Consider the following 22,906-nt stretch of genomic DNA (forward strand, 5'->3'; position numbering starts at 1 on the left):
CATTCCTTCGGGTTTTGCAGCTGAAATGGCTGGGTTTAAGAAAGGTTTGGACATGTTCTGGAGGAAAAGTCCATGATGTGCTATTGAGACAGATGAGAGGGAAACCACTGCTTGCCCTGAATTGGTAGCATAGGATTTTAAATGACTTTTATTATACATGTTGACATGCATTTTGAGTTAAACATAAAACGCAATCAAAATATAATTAGTGTCCCATTTAAAAGAACCTAGTATATTGAACACAAAAAAGCTGAAGTTGCCATCAATTGGCAAAATCCTTGTTGAATGGAAATGCTGCCTTCTGTAGAAAAGGATAGAAACAAACATGCCTGGTGAGTTAATGGGATTTCGCTTACAAATTCCAGGTAAGGCACAACAAGCTAGAAACTTTGTATATAAGATCAGTTAACCAATTTCAGTGCATGCCCAAAGCTGGTGGTGGAGCCTAAGGAGTATAGTTATCTATGTGGACTACTGTTAAAACATGTTTTACCACAGGTCCTGTTTTATGCAGTGAAACCTAGTTACTAATAACTGGGCTTAACAGTTAAATAAATTGTCTTAATGTTGGCTCACATTGATAATTGCACCCCTAAACCAGTAACAGAATTCAGAGAAGTGACCTAAATGCAGGGAAGCCTTAGCAAAACGATCATAATGAAACCCTGGAGGGGATAGATTCCGTACAAAAGTAAGAAAGTTCTTCACCCAGAGAGTGGTGGAAAGCTGGAACGCTCTTTCTGAGGCTGTTATAGGAGAAAACACCCTCCAGGAATTCAAGACAAAGTTAGACAAGTTCCTGCTAAACTGGAATGTACATAGGTAGGGCAAATCTTAGTTAGGGCTCTAGTCTTTGACCTGGAGGCCGCCGCGTGAACTGACTGCAGGGCACGATGGACCACTAGTCTGACCCAGCAGCAGCAATTCTTATGTTCTTAAATATAGGGTGAGGTAAAAGATATATGTGAGAGAGAACTTGATATTGGGTTGCACTTGAGTTGAGCGGTCCATTCTGTATACAAGGATATACTCAGTCTCAACTGGGCAGACTGGTCAAGCATTATCATATACTGTGTACAGTTTGTTTATCCCAGGACAAGCAGGCAGCTATTCTCACATATGGGTGACGCCATCCGACGGAGCCCGGATGCGGACGCCTCACAAGCAGACTTGCTTGAAGAAACTCGAAATTTTGAGTCGCCCGCACCGCGCATGCGCGAATGCCTTCCCGCCAAGCACAGGGCGTGTCTCCTCAATTCTTAGTTTTCCGCGGAGCTGAGAAGTCCGTCTTTGACTCTCTGCGTTCAACATCGTTCACTTTTTGCCTTCTCTCAACCGCGGTTGGTGTTTTTTCTTTCACGAATCGCTGTTTTATTTTGTTTCTTTTCTTTTAGTTCAAAAAAAAAAATTTTGTCTTCTTCCATTCGTTTTCCGGGCCGGGCCACTTGGCCTCAGCCTGCAAGCTTCGACTTTGCGGCGGCTATTTTACTGCCTATGTCCCGGCCTGCTACAGGCTTTAAGAGGTGTAGCAAGTGTCAGCGCGCAATCTCTCACGGACCCTCATGGACGCTGCCTCAAGTGCCTTGGGAAGAAACATCATCCTAGGTCGTGCCTGCCTTGCCAAACACTTCAGCCTCGTGCTTTTAAGCGTCGTTGCATTCTGGTGGACAAGCTTTTCGAGATGGAGTCTTTTTCTCAGTTACGTCTCCATCTCCTGCAATCATCTTATGATGCCTTTGAGTTATCTGCCCGAAAGGCTGCTTGCTCTGTGGCTATGCGTTGTCTTGCATGGCTTCGTACCATTGACATGGACTCTAACCTTCAAGATGGCTTAGCTAACCTTCCTTGTCAAGGCAACGACCTCTTTGACGAGTCCATTGAGGCAGCCACTAAAAAATTATCTGACCATGAAAAATCATTTGCTTCAATCGTCAGACCTAAACTAAAGCCAGCTCCTGCCAAGCCTGCACGCCCTGCTGTTATTTATCAAAGGCGTTTTGCTCCAAAGCCGGATCCTTATACTCGCCTTCCTCTGAAAAAACAGCAACCTCAAAAGCAACAGAAATCCCAACCTTCTGCTGCACCTAAGGCTTCTCAGCCTTTTTGACTGTTTACAACAGAGCATAACCTCCACCGTTCTGTCTCTGTCTCTTTTTCCCCCTATAGGAGGTTGTCTCCATCATTTTTACAACCGATGGACGATAATTACATCCGACCTCTGGGTGCTTACCATCATCAGGGAAGGATGCTCTCTTCATTTCACTCAGGTTCCACCGGAGCTTCCTCCAAGAGAGTATCCTTCCAATCCATCCCAGACCGCCCTTCTTCTTCAGGAAGCTCAAGCTCTGCTTCATCTCCATGCCATCGAACCAGTTCCCTTGGAACAGCAGAACAAGGAGTTTTACTCCCGTTACTTCCTTGTTCCGAAGAAGACGAGTGATCTGTAACCCATTCTGGATCTCAGGGCTCTCAACAAATTTCTAGTCAAAGAAAAATTTTGAATGTTGTCCCTGGCATCTCTTTATCCCCTTCTCGAGCAGAACGACTGGTTATGCTCTCTGGATCTCAAGGAGGCCTACACTCACATTCCCATTCATCCGGCCTCCCGTCAATACCTCAGATTTCAGGTGTGGAATCTGCATTATCAATACAGGGTTCTACCCTTCGGCCTGGCCTCGTCTAGCAGAGTGTTCACCAAGTGCCTGATAGTGGTAACAGCAGCTCTAAGAAATCATGGTCATACATAGTAACATAGTAGATGATGGCAGATAAAGACCCGAATGGTCCATCCAGTCTGCCCAACCTGATTCAATTTAATTTTTTATTTTTTTTTATTTTTTCTTCTTAGCTATTTCTCTTCAGGTATTTCCTTACCTTGATGACTGGCTCATCAAAGATTCCACATCTCAAGGGGTTATTGTAGCGACCCAACCGACTACTGGTTCCTACAAAGTTTGGGATTCGAAATCAACTTTCCCAAATCTCAACTTCAGCCCTCTCAGAATCTACAATTCATTGGAGCTGTTCTGGACACTGTCCAACTCAGAGCATTTCTTCCGCAACAACATCTGGAAGCTCTTCTTCAACTCTGTCACACAGTGTCTTCCCGCTCTTCCATCTCAGCGAGACATGTGTTGGTACTTCTGGATCACATGGCCTCCACAGTACATGTGACTCCTTTTGCCAGACTTCACCTCAGAATTCCTCAGTGGACCCTGGTTTGTAATCCTCTTTCTCGACACATCACAGTCACTCCTTCTTTGAAACAGTCTCTCCGTTGGTGGATGCTCTCTTCCAATCTTTCCAGAAGCTTGCTTTTTCAACCGCCCCCTCATCAGAAGGTGCTCACGACAGACTCTTCGACCTACACTTGGGGCGCTCATCTCAATGGTCTCCGTACTCAAGGCCTCTGGACCAGTACGGATCGTCAGTGTCTTATCAATCAGTTGGAACTCAGAGCGATCCTCAAAGCTCTCCATGCTTTTCAACATCTCCTTCACGACACAGTAGTCCTCCGAGTCGCCATGTATTATGTCAACAAACAGGGGGGAAAAGGGTCTGCCTCCCTTTGTCAAGAATCTCTGGAGGTTTGGGACTGGGCAATCCGCCACAACACCTTCCTCAAAGCTGTCTACATTCAAGGTTCAAAGAATTGCTTGGCGGACAACTTGAGTCGTCTCCTGCAACCTCATCCCTTCATCACATTTTTTCACAATGGGGGAACGCCACAGATAGACCTCTTCGCAGCTCCCCACAACTACAAACTGCCTCAGTTCTGCTCCAGGATATACTCTCCTCACCGCCTCAAGGCAGATGCTTTTCTTCTGGAATGGACGAATCTTTTCCTCTACGCATTTCCTCCATTCCCTCTCATTCTCAAGACTCTGGTCAAAATGAAGAACGATCATGCCACCATGATTCTAATCACCCTTCGGTGGCCGAGACAACCATGGTACTCCCTTCTACTTCAACTCAGCAGCAGGGAGCCATACCTTCTACCAGTTTTTCCTTCTCTGCTTACACAGAGACAAGGATCTCTGCTTCATTCCAACCTGCAGTCTCTACACCTGACAGCCTGGTACCTCTCAACATAACCCCTCTTCAGTTTTCTCAATCTGTAAGAGACATTTTGGAAGCTTCTAGAAAGCTTACAACTAGACAATGCTATCTCCAAAAATGGACTAGATTTTCTGCATGATGTTTTTCTCATCATAAGGAACCTAAGCATTCCTCCTTATCTTCTGTTTTGGACTATTTTTTGCACTTATCCAATTCTGGCCTCAAGTCTACATCTATACAAGTCCATCTCAGTGCAATTGCGGCTTTTCATCAGCCTATTGAAGGGAACCCCCTCTCTGCTCATCCAGTGGTTTCCAGATTCATGAAAGGACTTTTTAATGTCAAACCTCCTCTCAAACCACCTCCCATGGTTTGGGACCTCAGTGTTGTCCTTACTCATGAAGCCTCCATTTGAACCAATTGATAAGGCTCATCTGAAGTATCTCACTTGGAAAGTGGTGTTTCTTATTGCCCTCACTTCTCCTCGATGAGTCTGAGCTGCAAGCTTTAGTTACTGACCCACCATTCACTGTGTTCCATCATAACAAGGTGGTTCTTCGTACTCATCCGAAATTCCTTCCTAAAGTGGTCTCAGAATTTCATCTCAACCAATCCATCGTCCTTCCAGTGTTTTTTCCAAAGCCTCATTCTCACCCTGTACTGTAAACGTGCTTGGGCCTTCTACTTGGAATGCACCAAATCACACAGAACTGCTCCTCAACTTTTTGTCTTCTTCGATCCAAATAAGTTGGGACATCCTATTTCTAAGCTTACCATCTCCAACTGGATGGCGGCTTGTATCTCATTCTGCTATGCCCAGGCTGGATTACCCCTTCACAGTAAAGTCACAGCCCATAAAGTCAGAGCAAAGTCAGAGGAAATTTGTAAGGCTGCTACTTGGTCCTTGGTTCATACCTTCACTTCTCACTATTGTCTGGATACTTTCTCCAGACGGGATGGACAGTTTGGCCAAACAGTATTACAAAATTTATTCTCCTAAATTGCAAACACTCCCACCATCCCACTCTGGTTAGCTTGGAGGTCACCCATATGTGAGAATACCTGCGTGCGTGTCCTGGGATAAAGCACAGTTACTTACCATAACAGGTGTTATCCAGGGACAGCAGGCAGCTATTCTCACAACCCACCCACCTCCCCTGGTTGGCTTCTCTGCTAGCTATCTGAACTGAGGAGACGCGCCCTGTGCTGGGCGGGAAGGCACTCGCGCCTGCGCGCGCGGGCGGGCGACTCAAAACTTCGAGTTTCTTCAAGCAAGTCTGCTTATGAGGTGTCCGCATCCAGGCTCCGTCGGATGACGTCACCCATATGTGAGAATAGCTGCCTGCTGTCCCTGGATAACACCTGTTATGGTAAGTAACTGTGCTTTTTATGCTTTCTTATTCATTGTGCCTCTGCTGTAAATTAATATTTCAGTTTACACACGGGTAAAATAAATTAATAGGATTGGCAAATCATCAACAATAAATCAAAAACACCAGCCCAATATCGCTTAATACTTGTTATCAAGCTGTTTTTCTAGACACAGTTGAGCCTCAGAAGCGGCTTATTTCTCGGGTAAAATTGCCCGATGAATATTTCAACAGCTGCAAGCTTCCTCACCGGCTTATTTTCTCAATAAATATATAAAGTGCTTAAATATTATAGTAATTGTACTCATCTTATATATAGTTGGGCTAAGTAAAATGGGCCCTAACTCGAGTAGTCCTGTGACTTACAAGCCTTGTCACTTTGATTCAAGCTTTTCTAATGAATAAATCCCAATTTGTAGTCCCATGCCGGCCATGGGCACAGGATCAGTGACCAGAGATTCAGAGACTGTTTTTTTTCTTAGTTATCAGAGTAATTTGCTGCCCTTCAGTACAACTTCAAGTTTTCCTAGATATTGGTACACCAGAATAATTTAACCATCATAAAAACTTCTAAATGATTTGCCCATCATTTCATTTGTCTTGAATGGTGTGCTGCTCTTTGTGTAGAGCTCTGGGCGATGTAGAACACGAGGCCATGTAAAATCTTTTCTCATTGGAGAAATAACTAATTAGCTGCACCATAGCATTATTGTATTAACTAATTAGGGCAAGATGTGCTAATATGCGTTATTGTATTTGCATGCCTTATTTACAGTAAAGCAGATCTCATTTATTGTCAGTGGGACTTATTTACTCATAACATGTATTAATGCATTATGTGTAATTGGAATTTAACACAGGTTAGTAAATTTAGCCCATGATTTAGTTTCCAAAGAAAAATTTACTGCTGCAGTAGCTCTCTATGTATTTTGGGTTCTATTATTTTGTGCTTTTGTTTAACAGATGATTCATAATTACATGGAACACTTGGAACGGACCAAACTTCAACAACTGATGGGAGGAGATCAGCTAGAATCTACTATACAGGGTAGAAATAGGTAAGCTTTATTTTACTCTTACCCCAGAGCATATAAGTAAACATGTATCTGTTCATTTGTGTGAGTAAGATAGCAGCCTGGTTATTGGGAAGTCTGCTGTATGGTAAGTGAAAAGAGTAGAAACTAACAAAATAGAAATAAGTGGCTTTAATTTCTACATTAGAGTTTAATATTTCTTTGTTTGCTTTTGATGCATTGTGTTTTTCTCTGCACATCACCCTTGTGATTTTGTTTTCTTATTCAATGAAGGCTGCAAGATAAGAACAGCATGTAATTTTGTCCTTCACATTGCTGGCAAAATATTAAAACCCTGATTTTATAATCTGTGTTCCATGTAAAGTCTTCCTTAATGATGTATATTTTAAGAACTGCTAAATGCTCTCACCCGATCTGGCTGCTTTGTGTGATTCCAGGCCTCCAGCTAAATAAGCTGAGTAGGACTGGGTGAGGAAACTAAAGAGTTAATGAATGTGCAAGGGTTGCTGCATTGATGGGAGGTTTGCATTTGAGAGAGAAAGTCAGCCATAATGTTAGCGAGCAGGAGCGAGTGGTGATGTCATTCCTTTCAGAGCTGCTGCAGGAGAGGGTGGAGAATGGCTGATAGCATTGTTGTTTTGTGGTCGCAGCTGAATGACAGACTCGCAGTACAAAGATAGTCCTTATCCAGTGTGTAGCCGCCTTGGTCCCCGCGTTTCACCATGCCAGCACAGCGCCATGAGTCCTGGATGCATGCTGCTGTTTGTGTTTGGCTTTGTTGGCGGGGCGGTGGTCATTAATTCGGCTATCTTGGTGTCGCTTTCTGTTCTGCTGCTTGTGCACTTTTCTATTTCTACAGGCTTGCCAGCTCTGACACAGAACATACCAAGGATACTCAGGTATTCTGGTCCATTCGGCCTGTAGTTATTGCATTTCCTTGTCTTAGCTTATACTAATAGCATTTGAATTTAAATGTCTGAATTAAATTGTGGCATCACTAGTTTTCATGCATTATAGAGAGAAATTTGCACTAAATTCTGTGTGTGTGTATTTTTAGAACATTAAAATTTTTTTTAACTGTTCTAACAAGAGAGACTCGGCTGTTTATATTTTGTTAGCATTGTGATTCAGGTTAGCCAACTTGTTTTTCACTAAGGTACTTGCAAAACTTTTAATATGTAAATTCTGAGATGCAAAAAAACTAAGTGGTTATAGCAAAGTATTCAATACTTATCCTGAATCACTGACCACAGAAACTGCTATTTATTTATTTATTTTTTCATTTTTCAAATGTTGCTTGTGTAGTCTAGATTTTTGCATAGGCCCAGATCTGCCATCTCCACCGTGGGTAGGGATTTTTTAATATTATTATTATTATTATTTTTACTACCATTCTCGCAAAGAATTCTTCTTCATTCAGTTTTTATTTTGCATGGATTTAAATCATTTTAACTTCAGTCAGACTTAAAATCAATTATTGTGCAAATACAATTTGAGGTGGTGCTTGATGTGAGTAAGCATCCATTGTGGGTAGAAAGATCAAATTTTGATTCAGAAACTCCTCTCACATGTGCCTGGAAGTCCAAGAATATGTACCTGGGTTCAGTACCTATAATGAGTGCTGCTTCCCCTGTCTCTCCCTACCCCAACCATCCTTTTTTACTAATGAGGGAGAGGGATGTGTTCTATCTGAGAAAAAAAACCAATGTTTTCTTTGTCTGAGGGAGGAAAGATGGTCGGGTTCGATTTATTTGATTTGAAGTTTAAATTTCTCTCCTTTCCAAACCAGGTTCAACCACATTAGAATTCAGATACTCTTAGGCCTGTTCTCTATTGTTCTTGGTTGTTGCTCGTGTCTTCTCTGTTCAATGGCATGGCATGCTGTCTGCTTTGCTTTTCTCCCTTAAGTTCTGCACTGCTTGGTGTACTTGTATTTAGCTGTAGCGGATCTGCTCATTAAAAGCAAACAGAATTCAGTAAAATTAGATGGTTTGGTTTAATGTGTATTTTAGAAAGTGTGATTTTTTTTTTTTCCAGTCACTAAACATTGTGACATACGAGTATGCCGTATATTATGTGTGGAGTGAAGGTAGTGCTGTGCAGTATATATAGTGACAAGTCAGTAGTGGAGTATAATACAGTGGTCTCCAACAATCAGCCCTACAATGCTTTACTGGGTCGTGTGTGACTATATGGTCACATTAACACACATACACAATCATGCAAATGCCAGCCAACTCTTCTCCCTGTACATGCACATCAGTGATCATGCAGTCGCACCCCCCCCACCCCCCCTTTCAACGGAGCTTTATGGAGCCTTTTCTCTACCTATAGTAGCAGCAAGACTTCCCTACAGTGTACCTCTGCTCCAGTCCAGCTTTGAATATCTAAGCAAAACGGAATTCTTCGCAGTGCTCTTTAGTCCGAGCACCACTCGTGACCCTCCTCCAGTCCAAGTAGTGGCCTTTCACTCCTACCCTCTGCTTCCTCCCCGCCAACCAATTTTTGATCCATCTGTGTATGTCTCCTTCCACCCCATGGTTCTTCAGTTTCCGAAGTAGGTGTTCATGGGGTACCTTGTCAAAGGCTTTTTGGAAATCTAAATATACGATGTCTATGGGGTCCCCTTTGTCCATCCGTTTGTTAATTCCTTCGAAGAAGTGCAGTAAGTTCGTTAGGCATGATCTCCCCTTGCAGAAGCCATGTTGGCTTGTGATTAGAAGTTTATTTCTTTCAAAATGCTCATCGATGCTGTCTTTTATCAGCGCTTCTGCCATTTTCCCCGGAACCGAGGTCAGACTCACCGGTCTGTAGTTCCCCGGGTCACCTCTTGATCCCTTTTTAAAGATGGGCGTAACATTGACCATCTTCCAGTCCTCCGGTATCACGCCTGTTTTCAGGGATAGATTGCAAACTTGCTGTAATAGTTCCGCTATTTCCTCCTTTAGTTCTTTCAGAATCCTTGGGTGGATTCCGTCTGGGCCCGGCGATTTGTCAGTTTTTAAGTTTTCTAACTGCCTGCGTACGTCTTCAAAGCTTACTTCCAAGGATGTTAGTTTATCTGTTTGGTCTCCTTTGAAGATTTGCTCAGGTTCCAGTATGTTGGATGTTTCCTCTTTTGTAAATACAGACGAAAAGAACATGTTTAGTCTTTCCGCCACTTCTTTCTCCTCCTTCACCACTCCCTTCCTGTCTCCGTGATCCAGCGGTCCCACCTCCTCCCTAGCCGGCTCTTCCATTTAACATATCTGAAGATATGATACTATTCTATTCGGTATGTCAATGAGAACAAAAAGTCGAATTTCATCAAGCAATAACAAACTTTTATTGATTATGACAGGAGTCGCTATGCAACATATTACCAACAATTGGAAAAATTATAATAATCTTAGTTATACATTCTGGTGGAATTCGTTGTGTCACATTTATAAGATGGAAAGAATAATTGCTTTGCAGAAAAGGAATTATAATAATTTTATAAGGATCTGGGGGCCATTGGCAAATTATTGTAACGAGTAGACATCATTTTCCTTTGGAAAGTATATTTATACATATGGGGGAGGGGGGTTGGTATGAAATTTTATTTAAAGATTAATCAAATAAATAAGATTACAATATTTATATGATATTTTTGATTGAAATAATTGAGGGAAGGGTGGGTGGGAAGGGAATAAATTTATGTATTTATGATGATATTAGAAAGATTTTCAAGTGATGTGTAAAAGTTTTAAATGATGTAATGTTGTGCACTTGTTGTAAGATGAAAAATGAATAAAGAATTAAAAAAAAACAAACCCCCAACATATCTCAAGAACGGTTTGAAATTTCATGTTTCCTTGGCTAGCCTTTCTTCATATTCTCTTTTGGCTTTTCTAACCACACGGTGACATTCTTTTTGATACTTCCTGTTCTCTTTCCAGTTCTCCTCAGTTTTGCCCTTTTTCCATTTCCTGAACATAAGAATTTGCCTCCGCTGGGAGATTTTGATTTCTAGAAAATGCTATCTGCAATCTTTTATTTTCAAAAATAGGGTTTAAATTCACTATATCCCAATTTCTTTTGATGATTTCAATTGCCGTGGTGCTTTTGGAACAATATCGCAAAACAAATGCCTCTTTTTCTTCTTCAGCCGTAACACCTTTTAGTTGATGATTTTGATTTAGAAACTTGGCGTGCCTTTGCGCTCTATTTACAACTTTTCTTGGATAAACCCTCAATTCTAATTTAGGAAACATTCAGGAAACCCCCCCCCCCCTAGTGTAGTCTTTAATGAACTGCATCAAAATAAAGATTTTTCATGTGGTCCAGAAAATCTTTTTACATTTAGGGGTCATGATTTCTTCTCGTACTACAAGAGTCATCAGCATTTGAAATGCATTTTCCAATGCTTCTATTTTTATTTATTTTAATATGTCTATAAAGCAGTTAAAAATATGGACTTTGGGACCTGATTAAAATCTAGATATGGCGATTTGCTCAAGGGAGTGTCCTTTATTTTTTTTATTTTCACATGCAGTGCCAAAATTAATTACTTTTTTTGTGTTTGAAAGCACACTTGGGGCTATCCCCTTTTTGCTACATCATTGCCATTGACACCAGGATAGGATATGTTAAAGACATTTTTCTAGCTGAGTTCAGATGATTAAGGGTGTCATGATTACAATACACAAATTTATAAAAGCGTCTTGCACATATCTTGCAGGGGAGCTGTTTACTCTTAAGTCACTAATGGAACAAGACTTGCTAGATTAAAGAGCAGTCTGTCTCATCACAAATGAAGTTCTCTCCTGAGAGAGAGAGGGAGACTAGCTAACAACTGAGAGAGTTGCTGGAAGAGTGAGTCAGGAAAAGACACAAGTATAGCAAGCTGTGCAGTCTAGGGTACTGAGGATCTAATAACATGGAGCCTTCTAGCTGGCATTTCAGTTTTATAATTACTTGGTCCAAAGAAGATTCAGAGCATAAACAGGAGAATCAATCTGAATAAATCTGTATCTTTTTTTTTTTTTTTTATTAACTAAAAGAGTAACCTGTTCCTCCTTTTTATTTATAAAATAGAAAAGATCGTCCTATTTCCTTGGGGATCTTCCCATTACCCACAGGAGATGCATTGCTTGTGCCTGATCCTCAGAAAAAGGGAGCAGACACACCTGGATCAGAGCATTGGAAATTTCAGGACCTCAGCCAGCCCCGCTCCAACACTAGCCTTAAGGTAAGCATAGTACTTATAGAGAGCCCAAGCTTGGTGATTCCTGTGTTACTTTTCTAAGTGTACAGACACTGACCTGCATATAACAGACCACAGCTATAAGTAGTGGCTAAGAATTCTGTTTAATCCCTTTATCAGGCTATTTAACCCAAATGTTTTTGCTTTTTATTGTTTTGAAATTTATGAAGAATTATAAAAAAATGAAATTTTATACCATAGCTCAATAACTAGCTCCTTAAATGGGACATCAGAATTTTTTGTGTGTGGGGGGGGGGCACGCAGAGAGAAACACGACGGCAGCAGGGGGGTGCAGAGAGAAACGCGATGGCAATAGGAAGATGCTGCCTATAGATAGATGCATCAATTTCATCAATAGTACCTGTATATATGACAAATTCACCTTATTTTATAAAGGAAGCCTCAGCCCCACCACTCCACCGCTGTGTTAATTCATGCCTGTGGGAAGAATTACGTGGCACTTCACCATTGGCTGCCCATATATATTATTTATGCTTTAGTGTTATATAAATCTTCTATTTTTGTATTTCTCTTTATAAATAAATTTTCTAAAAGTTGTCTATGTACTTAGCTTTTCCGTCAGACTCCCAGGCGTTGGCTGATGGAAAAGCTAAGTACATAGACAACTTTTAGAAAATTTATTTATAAAAAGAAATACAAAAATAGAAGATTTATATAACACTAAAGCATAAATAATATATATGGGCAGCCAATGATGAAGTGCCACGTAATTCTTCCCGCAGGCATGAATTAACACAGCGGTGGAGTGGTGGGGCTGAGGCTTCCTTTATAAAATAAGGTGAATTTGTCATATATACAGGTCCTATTGATGAAATTGATATATATTTGAGTGGACTTGAAAGATATATTTAAGTTAGTGCCATAGGTTTACAGGCTTATAGATATGCAGCACCAGCAAATGAATCTCTGGTCCTACAGGAGGTGCCTCTCGCAGCGAGAGGCAAGTCAGCTGGCCGGCACTTCTCTTCCTCCTCAGTGTGCCGCAGCACACTTGGAATCTCAGGAGGCACACTGTGATACACTGGTCTAGCACTTAAAATTTTAAAGCACACTTGTGCTCATACAGGTAACCAATATAAAATTGACAACAAAGGCTTGACATTTTGTCTTTGAGAATAGCTATGCTTGTTGCACTTTTGTGAACTACTTGTTCATTCTCCCTGGCAATCCAAATAACCCATTGGTGGTAATCCTAGTGTTGGGAGTATGTATGTTTGAACAATCACTCTGATCATGCTCCAAAAAATGATTTAAGTTCAGTTCCTTCAATTAAACAACAATTAAAAAAGCCCTTTGTACAACCGAGGACATTTGGAGCCCAGATCAAAAGAACTGTCAAACACAACCAAACCCTCTACCTTCCTTACTTCAAGCATTTCTTAGCCCATTTTTCATTTCCCAGAGGTGCACAATACTGTCTTCCTTTTATGTTTAAATCTTTTTTTATTAGGAAATGGACAACATCAGAGCAAAATCAAAAGCACAAGTCAAGTTTCACAATAATGGCTACCCACCATGGAGGACTGTACTCTTATATCCTCCACAAACACACCAAGGCACCATGACTGTCTTCCTTTTATTCAGGACTGGATCACTTGTGTCTATCCAGTGCTCCGAAGTCACCATTTTTTTTTCCACTGAGTTCTATTCCCCTTCCATATCTGAGTAGAAGTAGCCTTTCAACCCTAAAGATGAATGCATGTACTTGAGGTCTTAGAAAGATGTTAAATAATAATGGTAACAACACATACCTCTGAGATGGTCCATAAGTCAGTAGTGTTCTTACATCCACAATGCAGTGCCTTTCTAACCAAGATCTAATCCAAGACAAGCACCCTTATAATCTCAATCTGTTCACATCAATCCAGTAATAACTCATGATGAATTAGATCTGAGAATGCCAGTAAAACTCTTTCTGTATTGTGTCTGTCTAAAGCCAGCCTGAGTTTAAAAACAATTATTGCTTCCAGAAACACTTAAAATTGATCCACTACTGCCTTTTTGATAATTCATCATGAATGGCATATACAGTACTAGAAATTGGGTGATAACTGGCTCCAACTGATCAAGCTGAAAAATCTTGTGTTTGAGTAGATATGTCTCACATACTCTTCTGCTGGAAATCCTTCATGAAGGACTCCCAATACATGCCCTTCCCAGCTCTCCTCCTCCTACCCTTCTGGCTCAGGAGAGTATTCACTGCTCTCTAAAATGCATACTTTGTGCCAGTTTGGTTTTTTTTTTATGCATAGCCACTGTATCTCTGCAGTCTTGTAGAAACTAATATGAGAAGCAGAAGTAACAGAGCTCCCACATGTGTGACTCACTTTTAGGATACTTTTTTTTTTTTTAACTTGGATCTTGTGGGCTTTTTAAATTATGCTTATCAGATAGAAGGATAAAATACTGTATATGTCTTTGAACATGCTATAGACCAGAGTTTCTCTATGGAGTATGCCCTTGCCAGTCAGGTTTTCAGGATATCCACAACGAATATGCATAAATTTGATTGCATACACTGCCTCCATTATACACACATTTCTTTCATGTATATTCATTGTGGATATCCTGAAAACCAGTCTGGCAAGGGTATACTCCAGGACTGAGTTGAGAAACTCTTCTATAGACTATAGTCATGAAAGTTTATTAGGAATATTGAATGTTATGTGAACAGAGCTAGCATTTGTATTTTTTTATTTTTTTTAACTTGGTGGGGGTGGTTGGAATTCATTTTTCAAACATTTCAGTTTGAGTCACTACTAAAGCATATACTCAAGTCTAAATCTTTCTGTGGACTTATAATCAGCAAGTCACAATGTTAAAATTGGCTTCTATAAACAGAAGGTAGTCTGCATAGTGATCTTTTGTTTTCAGGTTTGTAGAGATCTGGAATGAACTTCCTGACTCCATTAGGCTTTTAGGCCAGCTGCAATTATTTCGTAAATTCCTGAAAACGTTGTTCTCGTAATTTTTAAATGGTTTAATTACAGCCTCAACAAAATGATGATAATATAGTTGTTTTTTTGTGCTTTTCTTATGTACTTTAGTTTTGAATTAGTTCTTCCTTCTCTTATGTTTTCTGCTATGTACTCTAGTCTTAATTATATGTGAACCGAGTCGAGCTCCACTGGGAGATGACCCAGTCTATAAACCAAAGATTAGATAAGATTAGATTAGATCTGGGAGTCGTCAGCATAGAGATGATACTGGAAGGCATGGGAAGAGATCAGCGCTCCAAGTGAGCAAGTGTAGATTGAGAAAAGGAGTCTGACATTGTCTGTGTCCATGTGCCATCCCCATGCAGCATCTTTCTTTGTGTTCCTGTGCAGGTGGGGGAGCAGTAACCACAATTTTTTTTAACCATGGAAACAAGGCTTTGCTCCTGCACCTGCAGTAAATGACCCTTTTTTTTTTACCGTGGTCTTCCACTGGTAAACCTTCCCCGTGTCATTCTCTAGTTAACTTCTGTTAACAATAATTATTTTAGTTTTATGTTTCAGCTGGTCAGATGAGTAGATATAAATGTGAATTTTAAATAAAACATCCATTTTTGACGAGTAACTTTGTACACTTAGCTCTAAATTTATAATTTTAAATGTCTTTCTAGGATGAGCTCTCTCATAGCCAAACAGGATCAAAGTGTACCACACCTGCCTCAGCGGTTGTTTCGGATGTCGCAGCAGGCCCTGCTAATATTTCCATAAAGGAAGATACCGAAGGCCTAATGAGAAGTATAAATTTACTGAGCAAGGAAACAGATATAAATAAAACTATTGATTTGCAAGTAGGACAAGAATCTAGAAATGTGTCCACTGGTAAATGGCGTGCATGTCATCCTTTAGTGTGCCAATTAAATGCATACACTAAAGAGCCATATTCTATAAAAGGTGCCATAAGTTAGGCAGTAGTAGGTGTCCTACTGCTGCCTAACTTAATGGTTTTAATTGGCGCAGTTATTGACCTTGTTTAAAACCAATTAAATACTCGTTATAAAAAAAATCCCAAAAAGGTGCCAGGAGGCATCTACAGCAGGATGCCTAATTTCACCTTATGCCTAAGTGGGCGTAGTTAGGGGGCAGAGTGGGACTTAGGTGCGATTCACTAAAGAACTTAGCATCTGCCATTTAGGCCAGTAAAACCGTGGCCCACATTGCAGGCTTCTAAGTTTTCTGGTAGGTGCCGTTAGCCTCAATTCTTTAAACGGCGCCTCTGCGTGATTGACATGTGGTTGGCGCCATTTTTATAGGCGGCTGCCGATTTAGGCGCCGTTTACAGAATCTGGCCCCAATTCTCGAACCTTGAAATGTTTTTTGAAGCTTGCATTTGTTCCTTCCTCATCTGTGTCCCTCTCCTTCATGGGTATTAAGGGCTGCTGTACTTTGGGGATTTAAAATGGAATGTTCAGCTTTTCCAGAAAGTTTCAGATAACCAGGATAACTTGAAAATGTACTGCTGCCTGGGATGGGTCAAGAGCAGAGTAGTTGCTGTGCTGAAAAGGGATCAGTCTGGTTATGCTCTATTACCTGTTTTCTTCGGATCACTTGGAGAATGTGATGCCTCTGGGGCTGGAGAGGGAGAACTGAGGCTAGAAGAGAAGTTCAGGTTTTAAAAGAAAGTAGCTAAGAAATTGACCTGGGAAGTGAAGCGTAGCTAAAGTTATATATCCATGGATATAGATCTTGCTCCAGTCCCTGTCCTCTGTAAATTTTCCAAATTTCCAAATTTGTTTTAGGATTTTAAGGCATACTGTGTATTTAAAAGTAATTTAGTTTATTTTATTTGTTTAAAAATTTGATTTGATCGCAGAATCATAATCCAATGCGATTTACAAATAACAATAAAATCAGGGTAAGAAAAAAACATTCATATGTTCAAAATGAAAAGATCAATAGCTGTACAAAATGGAAATTATAAGACCTTTTCTAAAATATGGGGGCCATTCACATCTTTTTGTGATGATTAAACACCAGTTATTCTATTGAAATATACCCCATGAATAATAGAGAGGGGGAAGGGTTCTTATTTTATTGTATATACTATTAATAATAATAGGAAGGGGGGGTGGGTTATGGGTTTATATATATACAATTGATGTTCCTCTTGATAGATTTACAAGTGATGTTTTCAAAAATATGTATGATTTTAATTTGTACACTTGTTGAAAGATTAATAATGAATAAAGATTTACAAAAAAAAAAAAAGGGGTAAGAAAAAAACACCCACATTGATTAAACCAGACAATTAATACAACTTTTGACAAAACAGACACAAGAGAGGCCAAAATAAAAAAAAGTACTTTTCTAATCAAGCGACTGCATCACTTGTCAGGGGATCCATTCGTTTTAATGTTTACAGATACGGTTAAGAGGCCAGCCGAAACCAATGGCTGACTGAAACCATGGCTCCAACCTCCACCCACAAACCCATTCCCCTTGCCCTCCCTAGGCCCACTAGGGCCTGGGGAGGGAATGAGTTTCCTGTCAGGGGTTGAGGCTGGCTGGCTGGCTAAGGAGAGGACAGGATTATGAGGAGGGGGTGGCCCATGATTTTAGTTTCTGCCAAAAATGCACAAGCATTTTCAGCCAAAAGCCGAACCCAGATTTCAGGTTGATTTCGGTGCCAAAATTTGCTCGGCCTCTAGAGACTATCCTTGACTAGTTTCAAACTTGTGCCGAATCAACCTTTGTGTGTATATTCCCATGTTCGGTATGGCGGTTGTTTTATGAAGCATTTTCCACGTGTGGAGCATATTTTATACACTAAGAAGAGCTCCTATAAAATTGGTTGGTGGGGAATCCTGCCTAAATAGGCAAGTCCATGTAAAAATAGATGCTATCTTTATGCATTCTTGGTACTGTCATTTAATCTCATACGATTACATGCATAAAATATATGCACAAATTTACAACTTCAAAATAGTCAAAAATGTGGGCACCTATGGGCCTGGGTGCCTATGTTGCCTTGTTCCAAATTCAACATAGTCATCTTATCAAATTACCCCTGTGTATGTTAACATGTTTCACATTTTAATGGCGTGCTATGTGCAGTCAGATGATTAGATTGTAATGTAAACTACTCTCTAACTTTATTTCATTTCTTTCTCTAGCATATAAGTACTGTTCTTTGCCTTATATGTAATTGCCTTCATTTATCCTACATTGCATTTTTCCAAAGGCCAAAATGACAGTGAGAAGAAATCCGAAGTTCAAGCCATTATTGAATCAACACCAGAGCTGGATATGGACAAAGACCTCAGTGGATACATGTCCACAAGGTAGAGTAGCAATGGCTAAAAGAATACTACCCCTCACATGCCTATCCTTAACAAAATATTCTCCCTTCAGCCCTCTTGTAATATGATTTAAAATTCTTAACTGTAACATTTTTGTCAGGTTTTACATACTTGTGATGTAAAGAAAGCTGCTAGTGTTCAGTAGTCTATTTTGATATTTATTGCTCTAACCCTTTTTCCACATGCCATATACAGAAGGAATCCAATCCGGATTTCTTCTCTGTGACTCTGCTCTACTTCAGTGTACTCTCTAGCTCCACCTACAGTTTTTTCCTTCTGAATGCCTGCCAGCAGGAGTGTATTTGTTCTGCTCCCTCCATTTTATTATTTTATTTAGTGTTTTTGGTCCCTTTTATCGGTATTTCTTGTGCTCTGAGCCTGCGTAAAGAACACACAGACTTTGGTCTGTAGCTGACAAGCCAATCCCAGTGGGTAGCTGTTAGCCAGCCTGCACCTGCTTCTGAGGAGTTTGGGCTGTCCCCGTTTTTCCTACTGCCAGACTACATTCAATACAGGCTGTTGGACATACCTAGGAGACTCGGTGGTGTCTTGCAGGGTGCCGGCTGTGTTCTGTGCCTCTGCCCTTTCCTGAGTGCGTTCATCAGTCCGCAGGGGCGGATGTGCAGTCATGCATGGTGTCTGACAGGCAGCCCGAAGATCAGTATCATGGAGGCATTCCAAGCATGAGGCAGTGGGTCCCTGATTCCAGCTATTGTAAGAGAACTGTGGCAGGCTGCAGCACATTTCCAATTAGCCCGCCCTGGAATTTAGGGACTGCTTTGGTACATCCCACTTGTCTAGAATGTCTCCCCTATTTTCCAGTAGATAGGTGAGACATTCTGGACTCCTGCCCTGCATCTGCCTACTCTGTTTATGCTTCTCCAAGTTGATTCTTGGATGTTCGTCAGCCCTTGGGCTGGGAAAACTGTTTATATGTCACTGTTTTATGTAGGGGTCGTTTCTGAACTCCTTTGATGCATTTGTTACCTGTTTCCAGTTTTTGTTTATTCTTGAGAAGAACACTTGTTTATGGTCTTCATTGCCATGGGTGTCTCTATTTCACGTTTGTAAGGTGGCTCTCTGTGCATGAGTACTAACTGTAGGTGGAGCTAGAGAGCACACTAAATAGAGCAGAGTCAAAAAAAAAAAATCCAGATTGGATTCCTTCTGCAGATGGCATGCGGCCATTGAGAAACTACCCACTTGTCTAGAATGTCTCCCCTATCTACTGGAAAAGAGCTTAACAGGGTAAGTACATAATCTCTTTTTATCTACTGTTTGCCACAATCAACTGTATTTACAGCATTAAAGAGAAGCTTTGAGGGTGGGGAGAGTGTTATTCTTGGTATTGCCATGGGGTACTAAGTGCAAGTCCCTCATGGATTTTTTTTCTCTTTCCCTATTCCATGCCGGTATTTTCTGCACTATATTGTAAATACTTTCTGTCTTTATCTGTTTTTAAGTCCATTATTCTAATTTGTATTTTATCTATATCCTATGTATTAGCTCACCTTGTGAACCGCCTAGAACTTTTTCGGTATGGCGGTATATAAGAATAAAATTATTATTATTATTCCTTGTTTGCCTTTTGGGTAGTTTAATCTTGTGTGAGGTAAATGCTCATACACTAGAGGGAGGGAGGGGTGTTGGGGATGGGGGGGGGGTTTGGGAAATGGGAGGTTATTTGGTAGGGGTTTTCCTAAAAGATTGATGACTTGCTGATTGGATTTCTTTCATTTTCTGTATCTTGATTTTCGTATTGTTGAGCTTGCATATCTTTGGTTGTTTGTACTGCAATAGTCATCAATAAAAATTGTTTTAAATAAAGTGAAAGCTCAAATGTTTTCTGAGCTAAGATGTCGTAATATGTTCCTCTTTGAGCAAATAAGAGCTGGAGAGGGATGCAGCCTTCAGTGACTGTTAATGCAGCATTTTCAGGCTGTTAGATGTGATAATCACATGGGGTTGTAAGCCAGGAACTCTCACCTTGTGCATTATTTTGCAAGCTCACTTATCAATATGTGTAGTAATATTCCATGCATTATTTTTGTTACATTGTACAGTACTCCAACCAAAGGCATAGAGAACAAAGCATTTGACCGTAACACAGAGTCATTGTTTGAAGAACTGTCTTCTGCTGGCACTGATCTAATAGGAGACGTTGATGAAGGTGCCGACTTACTGGGTAAGGTAGCTTGCCTTTAAAAGTTGAGGCTTTTGTCGTGTTCATAGGATACGTTTGGTAAAGAATAAGCCGTGGCCGATTGTGAAGCAGCATGTTAATAGTGTGTACTCGGTGTGTTGTGATAGAAAGCATACTAATCCAAATCCCTTAGCCCAGGGTTGGGCAAACTTGGTCCTTGAGGGCCACAACCTAGTTAGGTTTTCAGGGTTTCCTTAATGACTATGTATAAGATCTATTTGCATACAATGGAAGTAGTGCATGCAAATAGATTACATGCATATTCATTGGAGAAATCCTGAAAACCCGACTAAGTTGCAGCCCTTGAGGACTAAGGTTTCCCACCCCTGGGTGAGGGGGATGAATTGTTGAGAGAATAGTGCTGTGGCCATGATAGTTTGAGCTTATTTAGAAAATACTCTGAAAGCAGACAAAACAAAGCCATAAGAAATTACTTTATGAAGTATTTTTCACTGTAATGCATGTTTTACACACACAAATTGGCACGCTTAAATGTATATACACACTTAAGTAAGTGTGCCTTATGTAATCTTGTCTAAAGGCATAGTTTGGGCAGAGCAAGTACAGAGTTGTCTTGTATGACATTTGTAAAGAAAGCACATGCACATATAGAGAATAAGCATCTGCTTGCATCTGCTTGTGTGCTTTTGAAGACAATTCTGTAGTATCTGAGCCTTTACTAAACAGACATGTTGCTTTAGAAAAAAGAAAACCTTTTAGAATTGTAATTTGGAATGTAATGGCTTATAACATCAGAACAGACCTAGGGAGAAAATTATCAACATGAGTTACTGTTAAGGTGGGTTGTTTTATCAGTAACTTGTGGCATTTTGGCACAGGTTCCATCTTATGCAATGAGACTTTGTTACTAATAAGTTGGGTTAATAATAAAATAAAACATCTTAATGGCAGCCCAAATTTATAATCCCTTCCCCCAAATGTTGATGCACTGAGGAAGTAAATTTTTCATTGATTTGTGTTCCTAGTTACAAGGATCTGCCTTTGGGAATTTCTTGTAACTTTTGTAGTAGAATATGCTTTATAAATATTTGATCCTAAAATAACTAAACTCAGTTTTGACTGAATTAAATGATGAGCTGTCGGATTCCTCATGACTTGTATTAAAATAGTCCACATGACACACGCATAAAGCAGTTTCACTCAATATTCATTTTTAGGGGGAAGGCGGATGAGTGGGGAGGCAGCTATAATAGCTGCTTTGTTTTCCTCTTCTGATCTCCTGCTTTTTGCCTTGGAAGAAAATTGAAATAATAATCTATTGAGTGGAATTTGGAAGGGAAGTTTTTAGCATCTACCCCCTTTGGTAGATGGCTATTAATGCCTTCTTCCCTGTGATTTCTCAAGACATCTCTAAACATACCATCTTCACTGGATATGAGTCCTAGATTCAGCTAAGAATTGCTATAATGGGTCAGACCAGAACTCTTCTGTGACAGCACAGAACACTGGCTATGAGGTCCTTTTCCTAGTCCTTTAAAAAATGTGTTTGCATACAGTTTACTTGCTTTTTGGGACTAATGTTTCCAAATGGTTGGTTAGTTTTAGATACCATAATAGGAATCTCTGTGTTTCTAGGAATGAATACTACCCATAAGCAGGGCACGTTGGTAAAAATCACAGTATCTCAAATTTACTATGCTTGAACTTTCAAAATATGAACTGCATTATTCTATGCATGACCACATACTTGCCCATGGTCTTTTTAATATTGTCTTCTGTTCACTTATATTGTTTTACAGTTTGATTTTCAGATGGTATAGCAAATCATTAAACTAAACTGAACTATATATTAAACCTTGAGCTGCTTCCTCATATGACTTCTAAAGAGGCCTCACTTCTTGCAGCTCACCCAGATGTTTTAACTCTGAAGCTTCCCGCTCCCTTTTTAGGGAGGGTTTTGTTTGTTTTTCTGTGGGTTTTTAAAATCTGCTTTTTTCAGGGGGGAGTCTGCATTTTGAAGCTAATCACTATCCTTTATGAATCTCTGTAAAATTCTGCATATTCCTGATAGTGCCAAGGAGAACTTCCTGAGAATAATACAGGCAACATATCAACGTGTGTTCAGAAGCGTGCGTTATTAGGGCCACTGGTGCCCATTCTTAGCCTCTGATTGCATCTTTTGGTGTTGTCAGGAAGGAGTCTTGATTCTTCATCTCTCTTAGAGTGAGATTATGGATCTACCTCCTGTCTCTGTTTTTTTTTGCATATGTTATGACGTATTTTCTGCAATTTTCTTTGTTTTTTCTGCTTATTTTATGGATGATAGAAAAACATTTTCAGTTTCACCTTGTAAGAGTGTTGCACTTTCTCCTAAGATTTAGCAGCTTAGATAATCTAATACAGTAGTTCTCAACTAGAGAATGACACTGTGACAAAATTCATCACCGTTCCTGTCCCCACGGATAACCGCGGGAAACCATCTTCATGTCATTCTTTAAAGAGAGAGGGAAGAATCAGAATATGAATGGCCACAACCACTGACCCTCAAGCTTTGCTTTGAAGTATGCTGGTGTAGAAGGATTGAGATTGAAATAGACACTAGAAAATGACATGGGATTATTTCCCGCGGTTATCCGTGGGGACAGGAACGGTGATGAATTTTGTCACCGTGTCATTCTCTATTCTTAACCCTGACTTGGAGGACCACCTGGTCAATCGGGTTTTCAGGCTAGCCCTAAT

At 40.3% G+C, this 22,906-nt stretch overlaps 1 protein-coding gene across 9 annotated transcripts in view; it reads left to right on the forward strand.

Moving 5' to 3' along the window:
- SPAG9 (sperm associated antigen 9) overlaps positions 1 to 22,906 on the forward strand; it is a 163,046-nt gene that overhangs the window by 49,656 nt on the left and 90,484 nt on the right. For 6 of the 9 annotated variants that reach the window (XM_033960498.1, XM_033960501.1, XM_033960499.1 and 3 more), the window contains exons 4-8: positions 6,393 to 6,487; positions 11,522 to 11,675; positions 15,319 to 15,442; positions 17,886 to 17,985; positions 20,067 to 20,188. In XM_033960498.1, the coding sequence (XP_033816389.1) occupies positions 6,393 to 6,487; positions 11,522 to 11,675; positions 15,319 to 15,442; positions 17,886 to 17,985; positions 20,067 to 20,188 (595 nt within the window). Of the gene's footprint in view, positions 1 to 6,392; positions 6,488 to 7,175; positions 7,363 to 11,521; positions 11,676 to 15,318; positions 15,443 to 17,885; positions 17,986 to 20,066; positions 20,189 to 22,906 lie in introns of those variants that run through there. The other 3 variants (XM_033960505.1, XM_033960506.1, XM_033960504.1) reach the window with 2 other exon arrangements.

This window comes from Geotrypetes seraphini, chromosome 10 (genome assembly GCF_902459505.1).
Source record: "Geotrypetes seraphini chromosome 10, aGeoSer1.1, whole genome shotgun sequence".
Classification (NCBI taxonomy): domain Eukaryota; kingdom Metazoa; phylum Chordata; class Amphibia; order Gymnophiona; family Dermophiidae; genus Geotrypetes; species Geotrypetes seraphini.